The sequence below is a fragment of the Carya illinoinensis genome, chromosome 7 (assembly GCF_018687715.1).
Source record: "Carya illinoinensis cultivar Pawnee chromosome 7, C.illinoinensisPawnee_v1, whole genome shotgun sequence".
NCBI lineage: Eukaryota > Viridiplantae > Streptophyta > Magnoliopsida > Fagales > Juglandaceae > Carya > Carya illinoinensis.
In genome coordinates this window covers 43,957,066-43,969,271 of record NC_056758.1, presented here as the reverse complement: position 1 = coordinate 43,969,271, position 12,206 = coordinate 43,957,066, and the positions used below count along the sequence as shown (strand labels likewise).

The following is a 12,206-nucleotide window of genomic DNA, read 5'->3' as shown; positions in this document are numbered from 1 at the left end:
CAGAGAAACCAGTGGTGTAGCGTTGATTGCGGTTGGTCTTGGAAACAGCAGGGCGACGCTGAGTTGAGTTTGCAGTAGCAACGAAAGTTGAGTGGGAGGCTTCAATACGTTTCAAATAGTTTTCATGACCCACTAGCATGTCGTGAAGTTCTTCAAATGTAAGAGAAGTTTCACGTGCCCGAATAGGTGCTGCAATATTACAGAATTCAGGACCTAGGCCATTGAGGACATAAAGTGTAATGTCATCTGCTGAGACGGGAGAGTCAATCACAGCAAGCTCATCAACGAGAACCTTAATTGCATAAAGATACTCCGAGACCGAGCGAGACTCTCGTTGAATGAGAGTCAATTCCTCCTTAAGCTGCATGACACGGGTACGTGAACGATTTGCATACAATCGTTGCAATTTAGACCATGCATCACGAGAAGTGGATGAGGCAGCGATGAGTGGCATTACTGGTTCAGAAACAGAGGCAAGAATAGCGTGAAGGAGCAGCTTATCTTGCCTGAACCAACGCCAAAAAGCTGGATTAGGAACACCTGGAGAAGATGATCCAGCAGAGGAGGTGCTGGGAAGCATCGATGACGGACAAACAATTGTGCCGTCAAGATAGCCTTGGAGATCGTAACCAATGAGCAAGGACATCAGTTGGGCACGCCATGAAGGAAAGTTGGAAGGGGTGAGCTTTAGAGGAAGCTGGGAGCCGGCATTGATGGCAACAAGGTGAGTGTCACCATTGCCAATAGACTCAACGTGATTGACAGTTACAGACTCAGAAGCAGACTCAGGCGATGTGGCCATGGAAAAAAAAAATCTCGTTAGAGGACTGTGGCTGTGATACCATATAGAAGATGCGGAAAATCTTATATCCATTGATATGAGAACGTCCTGTATATATAAGGACTTTACATGATATTGCAGTTACAAGTTTAAATAATGAAAAACATTCAAATAGCGTAAGCGGTTCCTAAAATATTGGATAGCATATTTACTGAGGATAAATTGCATTTGATTTAGTCAAAGGAAATCAAGTTGGTTATAGCTACATGATTTCCTTTATAGCACAAACACATCCCATGCCTCTTCATGGTGATAATACAAGTGACATTCAAATTGTAGTCAATCCAGTTTTTCATGAATGTACGAAGCACATCGAGGTTGATTGTCACTATATCTGAGATGCCTATGAATCTAAAGCTATCATTCTCCCTCATGTGCCAACTGAACACCAAGTAGCTGATATTTTCACCAAAGCTTTGACTCGACAATGGCAACAATATCTAGTTAGCAAAAGGGTACTAGTTGACTCACTAGCATCAATTTGAGAAAGGGTATCAAAGGAAACTAGGGTTTTCTTTACTTAAGATGCGGCAGTCTCCTAATAAGATATGTTTTCTAATAGTTTCCTTGTATTTAAATTAAACTTGTATATATTTAGATAGGATAAAGTCAAGTAGTTAGTGGAGATTCAAATTGAATCCAAATCTTATCTTCGTAACCCATGAACTATTGATGTTTTAATGAGAAGAAAATACCTCAAGAGGTACTTCTACTAAAACTTTGACAGTAACACAACTACTCGGCAAGAGAACCTGGTTTTGTTTAACGAATTTTGAAAACAGAAGAAGAGCAACTTTTCTTTTCATTTCTTACGCAAATATTATGTGTCACTTTACTGAATTCATCCATTTTCTCTTCACTTTTTCACTTCCTAAATTTTAGTATCCTGATTCGTTGGGAATTTTAAACCTCCTTTTCAGTTCCTTGTCTGCAAAGGGTTGCGTCTGTAGAAGAAGAATATAAAGCTGTTGGAGGTGAAGTGCTACTTGATAGTGAAGATAACGATGGTTGGCTGGCAACTCATGGGAAACCAAAAGGTGTGTTTCTAATTAGGGCTAGAAATTTTTTGACCTAAGCGTACCCTTTTGATCTTTGCCTTGATTTTTTTTTTTTTTTTTTTTTTCATGTTTTAGAAAATAAACATGACGAGGATGATGACTTGCCTTCCATGGAGACCCTAGAAATCAGTCAGAAAAATCCTATTCAATCAATTCCCTCATACTTTGGGGGTGAGGAGGAAGAAGATATTTCAGACATGGTTGAGTATGATGAACCTGATAACCTTATTGAAACGGATCCTGTAAGTTGTTGTTATTTAAACTATTTTGTAATCGCCTGTTAAGATTTGCACCCCTTGTTTTTTCATCAAAAAATGCTACACATTTTAATTGTTGACCTTTTTCATGGGAGTTTGAAATTGTTTTTCTAAATTGTGAGGTTCATTAGAGTGATGGAACAGGCTCTAGCGTTGTCTCTTAGAAAATTAATATAGGAAGTACTGCATGATGTGTTCTACATGAACAGTTTTGATAATTTCATGTGTTGCAAGCAGTAACTTGATGACCACAAATAAATGTTTCATGTGGTACTTATGTAGCGTGGTGACTATAAATAAGTGTTTTTTTCTTATTCCTATAGAATTGGAAATTAATTAGGTGAGTTCAAATCGTCTTGGTTTATATGTCTATGCCCAATGCAGGCGACACTTCAGTCTACATATCTTGTGGCTCAGGAACTTGATGAGGATAATATTCTTCGAACCCGCACTTATGACATGAGCATCATGTAAGATAAAACTTTTAAATAAAGTTGCTTTTTCTTTCATATTGGACTTTATATTTCAATGTTTATGGGACATCGGTCATCTTATTTATTGGCACCAGAAGCTGTGTCATCATTCTAGCCTAGAGAAAAAATTGAAATTTTGCTCTGGTATACTTGAATGCACTAATTAAAAAATGTTTTGTGCTGTCTGTTTTGCCAATCAAAAAAAGGGGGGGGGGGGGGGGGGGGGGGGGGGGGGTTTGTAATACATGTTGCAGAAATGCTAATCTACCTATGAATATAAATGCTTGGATATCCATGAGTTCATCAATTAGCCACCAATCCTGACAAAAACTCTTCCCAGAGATTAGAGGAGTATCCAAATATCTTACTGGCAGTGTCCCTTTAAACTAAAGTATAGACCTTTTTGGCCTTTTTAAGCGAGCTAAAACTCTTCAAAAAATTAAAAAGTATATATATATGAAAAGGACAAAAACACCTAAATTCTACTTGTGTTTGCTGTCAAATTAGACAGTTCTTGGAACTCATGAAGTACTTGTGTGATGCTCAAATGGAAGGTTTAAGTCTCATGACCTATACTCTAAAAGGACTTGTTAATAATACAATTGTAGTCTCATTAAAACATTATAAAGAGCAAGAACTTCTTCCCAATCAATGTTGGATCCCATACACCACCTACCCTTATCAGAATGGGGTATCACAATCTCCCCTTTTATATTTCCGATGTCCTCGCCAGACCAGTCTATTATAGATGACACGGCTCAAGTTCCACATTTCTGATTAAGATAAGATCTAATACTATTTGTAACACCCCAATGGAAAGCCCAACCCCTATGGTCTATACTTCAAAAAGACTAGTCAATGATATAACTGGAGCCCCATTAGAATACTATAAAGAGCAAGAACTTGTCATTTCTAAACAATGTGAGATCTCATACACCACTTACCCTTATCACTTATCAAAATGGGGTATGACAACTTGCTTAATTGTATTTTGTTTGAGAAATTTGAGCAACTGAAAACACCATTAGGTCATGGGCAAAACATATATACAAAGACTTCAAACTTACTCATTTTGGATGAAAAATGAAATTATTTTCAACCGCCTTTTGCAAATTCCTACTAAAAATTTGGTTTTTTTTTTTTTTTTTTTTAATGTTTATGCACAAAGCTTTAAAAAAAAGTTGTTTCTGGACATAGATATACAAAGGTTAGGATTTTCAGGAAGTGTTTGATAAGGAAATTTTATTCAAAGCGTGGTGCAGCGCAACCCAATTACATAGGAAGTGTACAATAGGAAACACCCAACTATAGAGATAAAGAAAAAGAACACAATTCCATGGAATGTTACTTCAGAAATGAAGGTAAAGTTAAAATATTGTTAACAATCATCTGATTACATACTTTTCAGAACCCCGATGATCGTAAGCCATCCTTTAGTAGATTTCTTTTGGCAGGCAAATCATTTTATGGATAGGAACATGCTCTTCTTTAAGGAATTAAAATTTCGTTCTAGAAAATAATATTTGCACACCTGAAACCTAGTTGGTCTTGACGTCCTGTGTCCTTATTTTTCAGGTATGATAAATATTATCAAACGCCTAGAGTATGGCTTACTGGATATGACGAGGTTTGTCTCTGTTATTTATCTTTGTAGCTTATGTGTGTTGTATACTGAGTAGTGTAAACATGGCCCATTGAATTTTATTTTGGCTTGTGACTACCAGAATAGAATTAACTTTTTGTCTTTCCACGTGATTATTTAGCCTCATAATTGCTTTTAGGTGTTTTTGTGACAGTCAAAGATGCTTTTGCAGCCTGAACTTGTACTTGAAGATGTTAGTCAAGACCATGCACACAAAACGGTGGGATATGACATTGGCATTGTTTGTTTGTTTATTTTAATAAATGCTTTAGAGTCTTATCTTTATGTCTACCAAATGATATACCTTGGAGGTCTAAATTGCTGGAACTTTTCAACTATTTCTTCATACTCTATGAGTGGTTTTCCAAGCGATCTAAATGTTGCAGCCATTACATGTTTAGAGCAGAAAAATCCTCTTTGGAAGCCAGACACTGAACCTATTGGATCTTGTTATCTAAGGACTTTTGGTTCGGAAACAAGTGTTTTTGGTAGAAGTTTTGGTGTTTATATCTCATTTTAGTCCATATTCTGCTTTTATATTAGTCATTTTCCGTACTTTATTTCTTCGGGCCTCTGCTATTGTTCTTAATGTGGCTAGTTTTCATGATTTTCTTGCTCCTTTTCTAGTTCCTAACCTATAATTAGGTGCTCTCTCTTGAATACTCCTTTTGTAATTGAGCTATGCCTTATTACTTGATTAATAAAAATTTATATTATTTATAAAAAAAAAAGATTGTAATTTCAGTTATCGTTTGACTAGGGTCGTAGTTGCGGATGCTGTCGGGATAAGTCGATTGAGAAGTCTCAATATTATTCTTATGCTTCTGAAAAGTATGCTCATCCGATTGCTTCTTCATCTTTTTTTTATTAGTCATTCAATTGCTTCTTCATCATCCCTGTAGTGGTACTGTTTCAAAAATAGAATGTCTTACTTATCATGATTTTGGCCACATGTCATTACAATGTTGTTCGAAATCACTTGACATGAATTGCTTTCCTAAATTTCTCTTCCGCCAAAGTATATGCTTTTGTATCACTATCTTTTATGTTTAATTTTCCTTTGTGTGACTGCTAGCAATATGTAACTATTCTAATTCAATTACTTATGGAGAAGTAAATGTTCTAATTCATTAATGACAGGTAACCATTGAAGATCATTCTCACTTGCCTGGGAATCTGTTCATCCATATCGACATGGAGCCTTGATGAAAAAAATTATCGATGTTCTAATGTCACGTGGGGTTGAGCCAGAAGTTGACAAGTTCAGTTCCTCTTTCTATCGGTCACTGACTCATTGAAAATTTTGATTGGTCCATTCTTCTGGAAATTAGGATTGTCTGTGAGTTCTATCACAAAATTCATGCAGACAAGTTGAGCCAACTATTATTAAACTACTCATGACCTAACACCGTACCACTCTAGTTTCTTTAGTCGAGCATTAAGAAATAAGAATTCTGGACCTTGACCTTGCTCCTGTTATCGTGTCAATCATGAGCTCGTAGCTCCCTGATTCAACATTCCATGACTAATATCCTTGCTTCTTCAGTTCATTACTAAGTGTATCAACTCAAACAGCTTTAGTTTAGTATTTGCATCTTTCAAACTAAGATCAACTCCTACTTTCAGCCAAGGTTGGTGAGTTCAAGAGAGGGCTGAAGCTAACCCATTGTGCAGCCTACCAAAGCAATTAGATTTAATATCATTCCCTCCATCCCAAACAAGTGATATTTATTACTTTTTTTTCCATAAGTTATTTTTATGTGAAAAGGGAAAACTTCAAATTTTAACTTTACCTTGATGCCCATCAAGTTGAACTTGTATAAAATTTCAAACACCAATAAGGTAATGGCAGTTATAAGGAATAACTGTAATAATACTAACGTTAAGGGAATAGTATTTTGAATCCTGTAATATGATTCATTGCAATTAAGTTCACAAGGATGTTTGCACACGAATGGTTAATTGAGGAAAGGAGATTCGGATGCTCATTTTCTCATGATAATTCTTGCCAGTGCATTGAAATGCATGTAGACAAGAGAATGTGACATTTTATAGGGCGGGTAGTTAAGAAGCTGTTTGTTAAACGTGTAGATTCTCAGTTTCCAACCCATTCTTTTTTCCAAGTTAATGCATGTCGATTTTAGCTTGCCATTCATGTATGTTTCGGCTCTCAATCTTCCCAGTTTTTGTATTCGTTTGTTTTTAATATATTTCTCTCTCTCACCGTAGGTACCTTTTCTTATTCTTGAAATTTGTGGCCTCTGTAATTCCAACCATCGAGTATGATTACACTATGGACTTTGATGTTGGCAACTCAAGCAACCGATGAGAAGTAAATGCTGCCTTACTTCTCCTTTACATAGGTCCTTACCCATAATTTCGTTCTTGCAGTTCTTCTGGTCAGTTGGTTTTCAATGTGTTTTGGGCTTTATTTTGTTTTCGTTGTGTTTGGGTCAGTTTTGGTGGGTGTTTTAATTTTGTCGTAGATCCTGTAATTCATTGACTAGTCCAACTGGTCTTTTTTGGTGTCCAAGTATGCTTGTGCACGCATGCCATGTTGTCTATCAAATTATATACTGAAGATAATGAAGAAGGTATTAAAAGCACGTTCTGCTGCGATGTGTATCGTGCATCTTCTATTGGAAATGATGCCTAAAAACCCGAGGTCGGATCCCTTAGTTCCCTATGTACTTTTTCTTGATTGATTCCAATTTCCCTCTTCTTTCTTTTGACTTCTCTAATTTGCGGACAGTTTTTGACTAGAAGACACCTAAAGCCCTCACCTTTTAGCTATATTTCTGGGTCTGCATCCTCAATCCATAAACCAGTCCAAACATCCGTATTTGAGGGTCAATTTAGTAAGACCCTGCATTAGCATTTAGTCTTACAGCTGCCATTCCTTTTACTTATTGGTAACTAATGCTTCTTATATCAACTATAGCCTTCTATATGTGGCATCTAATATCTTCCATTGGAATGACTACATTGGGATGATATTCTTAACAAGCTCATCCGGTTCCTGTGTCATGATATTTTATTCTGTTTGCTGTTAGAAGGCTTGCTAGGGGTGCTACCCGCACCATACGGTGCGGGGTAGGCACCCCCCCGCCCCCCGCCCCCGCATGGGGCGGATGGGCAAAATCCGGAGGCGGGGGACGGGGTACCCCGTCCCGCATGACGGGGTACGGGGTGGGGGGGCAGTCCGTCCGGCCCCCCGCACCCCCCTTCTGGGCGTGCGTCCGGCGTGGCAGAGAGAGGAGGGACGGCGTGGCAGAGGGAGGAGGGACGGCGTGCGTCCGGCGTGGCAGAGGGAGGAGGGGAGGGGAGGGACTCGGGAGAAACTTTCTGGGTATGGGTTTCGGGGTCGCAGAGCACGGCGAGTTCGCGAGTTCCACGTCGCAGAGCACGGCGAGTTCGCGAACCTTCTTCATCAGCCCGCCCTTCCGCTTCGAGAACGTCACTTGCCACACCGTTGCTCACGACGTCGAACGAAGCCACCGGTAAGTCCTCTCTACCCGCCTCTCTTTCTGTCCGTTTCCCTCTCTGTTTCTCACCCACTGCTTTGATCTTGCCATCAAGCCGAGCCGCTACTTGCCCTCCATTCAAACCACTGTGATCCAACAAGTTTCACCGCATGGTGCCACTACTCACCACTCACCCCTTTCTGCCGTAGCCTACTTGGACTGATTCAACCCAAGGTAAGTGATGTTTTTCGCAACATTATGGTTTCTAGATTGTTAGGATTATGTTGTTTGGGTTACGGATTTGGTTTATCTAAGATGGTTATATATTATATATATATTATATATGATACGTAACGGGGCAGGGGAAAAACGGACCGGGAGGGATCCGTCCCCGTCCCCCGCCCCCGCTGGGGTTATAGCTTACGGGCCGGGGGGCCCGGCCCTGACGGTGCGGATGCCCCGCCCCGCACTATGCGGGGACGGGGCGAACGGGGCGGGGCAGCGGGTAACGGGGCCCCGCTGCCCACCCCTAAGGCTTGCAACCCTATTAGTGGCGAGTTGATCCTAGTTGTATTCGTTTCTTATGGCGGAGTATGTGTGGTACCCACCAGATGCAAGGATGTAATACTCTCCTCAAATTAGGCCACCTAGTGCTTATCAACAAGATTAAGAATTTTTATTTATTAAATAATACTACAAACCATACTACATCCCATCTACATTCTATTATGTAAAATGTGGCATTTTTATGACTATTGGATCATCGTTTATTTTTTTAAAGAAGAAATGTAAATGTTGATAGGTAATGGCACCTCGTCAAAGTAGGGATGAATGTGTGGTTTCTAGAATTTTCCTCTTGGATATATCCAGCACTATGTAATTTTGTTACTTCTTATTAGTTAAATGTGTCGTTATCAATGCTTGTAATGTGGCAACTATTTGTTTTGGCAGATGGGGAAGCTACAGATTTCGTGAAAAAACCAAGCAACATATCCTTACTCCTTAGTATCTACAATCGTTCAACTATACAACATCCTCATCCTTTGTAAATGACATCCAAATGAAACTTTTAATTTAATAACTTATGCTAGACTGAGCAGTTGTTGAATTTGTATTGTAAGTAGTGTTGTGAAGTTCCTGTATGCTAAAACGGAGGAAATCACCTTATATGTCGTAATAAGCACCTCCCCCGCCCGCCCGCCCTCTCGTACGTGTTTATTGTCATGATTTGATCTACGTGTGGGGAAATTGTCAGCTGGTAACAGGCCACAATGTAGGCATATGTCAGTTGCATGCCTTTTTTTATTATTAGTGGAAAGTGGAATTCTCTCCAATAGAATTTTTGGATAACTTCTAATATCTAAACCCGCTTTTCCTACAAAAAAAAAAAATTGGGCGGATGGATTTTATGGTTGATAAGATGTTATTATAATTGAGAAATGATATTTGTAGTCGTGTATTGTGCACGTGTTACGTAATCTTTTTGAAAAAAATGAATAAATATAAGATTTATATAAAAAATAATTAAATTTTTTAATAATAGATCTCATTTTTTTTTTCAAAACGATTGCGTGACGCTTATACATTTTAAGACTGTATATAATATTACTTGTGTGTATGCAATGAATGTACAGTCTTATAAGTGAAGTGGTGATGATGCGGTAAGATCTACTATCAATTTATTTTAAAATTAGAAAATGAAAGTAGAAAAAGAGGTCGGGTTGTCAAATCCAAATAGTGATGGAAAATTTTACAAGCTATACTTGCTTCCACTCTTACCTCACTATGAGATTGCATTGTGCATCAACTTTTTAATTTTTTTTCTTTAAAAAAATAAAGGATGGTATAATAGTTATTAAAGTGTCACATTTTACACTATGAGATAAAAATGTAATTTGTAGAAGTACTCAGATGAAGAATGTCACCGTTGGATTTAGAATTGCACTTGGTTTTTACATTTGGAAGTGGAGGGGTCTAATGTGATTTATATAAGTTGTAATTAGAAATGCTACGGCTATTTCAGAAAAATAAATTTATAAATTGATATAACTTTATATGATATATTAAATTTTTTTTATACCAAAAGAATTTTTTTTTTTTTTTTTATTGATATGGAGATTTGGAGAGGGGATCGAACCCCCAACCTCACTTTTGGAGGTGGGGCTTCATGCCATCAGGCCGTTGGCCTTTGTTTCGGAATTAATCTATGGAAGAGCCATTGTTTCGGTGCATCCATTGCACACATGATGTGGTCTAGTAAATTGACCAATTTGCCCCTGCAGCTGTGCGTTCCCTATCAAATTTCATTTCACCCATTTTCTATACGAAACAAAGCTTCATCTGCACTCTCCCCCAACCCCCACCGCGGCACTTAGCCCTTAGTCCACCGAATCTCTTCACAGTTTCATCTTTCGATTTCCCCTCACCTCGTCCGATTTCCCACCTTGTCTATGTTCTCCTCTCTGCCCAGAATCTCTTCACAGCTTCATCTTTCTTCTTCTTGGTTGGGTACCCTTCAATTTCGTCTGCAGGTAAATTTCTAGATCTTCTTTCTTATTTTTAGGATTTCTGGTTGGGTACGACCATGTGGAAGGGAGGCTTGGGGTTTTGTGATTCTGTGAGGTGGGTTTTGAAGATATTGGAGCTTAGGGTTGTCTGCTGTGTTGTGTGTTGATGCTTAAGTTTGCTTTGGGTATTGTTGTAGTTCTTAAATAAATAAATAAAACTGCAAAAAATTAATTGAGAAGGATATGATTGTATTTTATTGGTTGTAAATCCGTTTACTAGTTGATTGTATTTTGTTGGTTGTAAATATCGATCAATTCCTTAACAAAGAACGATGGGTTCTATCTCAGAGAATATTTTGAAATGTAAACATTAGACATTTTGCAAGAATGAGAAAGAATGTACCTACGTTCATATGCCATTATGATAAGGTTTTGGGCATTGTTGGAGTTCTTAAATATTATTAGAGAAGATAATGAGAAGTTATGATGGGTGCAAAGGTTTGGTTTGTTGTAATTTCCAACTCCTGATAATTTTTTTATTCTTCTGCATCATAATTTCTAGTTTTTAGGCATGTCATCTTTTGAAATGGGTATATTTATTTTGGACTGTGTGGATGACATTTTGCAGTTCATTGTAGATTTCACAGTGAATGTTGAAGGTGTTGGTCACGTTTGTAGGTTAGTCTTCTTTGTTTTGATTTGCTATTCTCAAAACAAAAACATTAATAAGATTTATTTTTATTTTAAACTCTTTATCTTTTGGAGCGTCTTTGACTTTCAAAAATATGGCAATAGCAATTATGGTTCACCATATAATGCACATCACACTGAGAGGAGTTCTCAGGGGTAATTGGAGAAATCATTTTTGAGGTACTTTTGCTATATTTCTGGTAGAGTTGATCTAAAGTTTCATTATGATTAATAGGGTATAAAATAAATGATTGTTCAAATTGCATTAGTATGATGAATGGGGATGCGATAATCATTTTATATCAAAACTTGAAGGGAAGTGTGTTGTTTGTGATGTTATAGGTGCCATGGTACTTTGTTTAGTAGTTTTGGACAGCGTAGCTAAAGTGGCTTTGGAGAAACTATTTCCTACATCTCAATTCTTGATGATCCTGTTTTGGTTTTAGCTTTCAAAGTAACTACCCTTCGGGAACCAAACTATTTCCTACATCTCAATTTTTAATGAATAACTTTGGTTTGAATGTAGACCACTTAGTTGATTGTAGACTGCTCTTATCACTAATTTAGTCCTAAATCTGCACTGAAGCTCTTCTGGCGTATTGATGCACTTACTATACCTTACATAATTGGCTCATAGCACATTTAACCGATGTACTTCCAATGGCTTGGCTTGGATAGTGTTTAATTAATGTACTTCCAATGGCTTGGATACTTCTTTTCCGGATACTGGAATTAAAAACTTAAATAAAAATAGAATTTTAAATTCCAAAATTCCACTTCTTGACATAGATCTTCTTAAATATATCAAGATGGTTGGTTCATGGGTATTTGTTTTATACTTTTGTGCTGATTTTTCCTCTTGTACTTAAATATATCGAGATGGTTTATATGTCCTTAATATGATGTTGGTTTTTCTCTCTGAATAGGGATCTTGGTATAGAGCTTGATGGGGAATAGGGAAGAAAACACATATGCCAACCTACCAATATGAAAGGCAAATAAACTCAAGACCAAGCTAGATTGGAAATTATTTTGTTGTGATTTGTGCTGTAATTATTTTGTATTTGAAAAACAATAATGTATGTCAGTCAGTGCTAAGATATGGATATTAGGTCATTTGTAATGTTGTAATATTTGTAAGACATCTTGGAATGTAACTTTGAATGTTACTTACAAAAACATGTTTATACCGTAATTGTTTACTTTGCATTCTGTTGATTGATTGTAATGATAACAATATATGTCCAAAATTATATTGTAATTTGTCCAAAATC

General features: G+C 37.4%; 1 protein-coding gene across 5 annotated transcripts; it reads left to right on the top strand.

The window, feature by feature from the left end:
* Nucleotides 1–1,550: 1,550 nt before the first annotated feature.
* LOC122315481 (autophagy-related protein 3-like) lies at nt 1,551–12,144 on the top strand. 5 transcript variants are annotated; one of them, XR_006244038.1, is made up of 8 exons: nt 1,551–1,878; nt 1,975–2,141; nt 2,541–2,626; nt 4,205–4,256; nt 4,426–4,491; nt 5,412–5,532; nt 8,687–10,266; nt 11,859–12,144. XR_006244038.1 is itself a non-coding variant. In XM_043131400.1 (7 exons), the coding sequence occupies exons 2-7, from the start codon at nt 2,010–2,012 to the stop codon at nt 5,413–5,415; spliced, it is 411 nt and encodes a 136-aa protein (XP_042987334.1). In that variant the 5' UTR covers nt 1,551–1,878; nt 1,975–2,009; the 3' UTR covers nt 5,416–5,870. The 5 variants fall into 5 exon arrangements, 2 of the variants coding, with proteins under 2 accessions (XP_042987334.1, XP_042987335.1); XR_006244037.1 differs by lacking the exon at nt 8,687–10,266 and adding an exon at nt 5,032–5,102; XR_006244039.1 differs by lacking the exon at nt 8,687–10,266.
* The last annotated feature ends 62 nt before the right edge of the window (nt 12,145–12,206 follow it).

Coding starts and splice junctions, on each gene's coding strand:
- LOC122315481 (XM_043131400.1), top strand. CDS start 2,010: ATGGAGACCCTAGAAATCAGTCAGAAAAATCCTATTCAATCAATTCCC. Junction 2,142..2,540: donor ACCTTATTGAAACGGATCCT/GTAAGTTGTTGT, acceptor TGCCCAATGCAG/GCGACACTTCAGTCTACATA. Junction 4,257..4,425: donor GGCTTACTGGATATGACGAG/GTTTGTCTCTGT, acceptor TTTTTGTGACAG/TCAAAGATGCTTTTGCAGCC.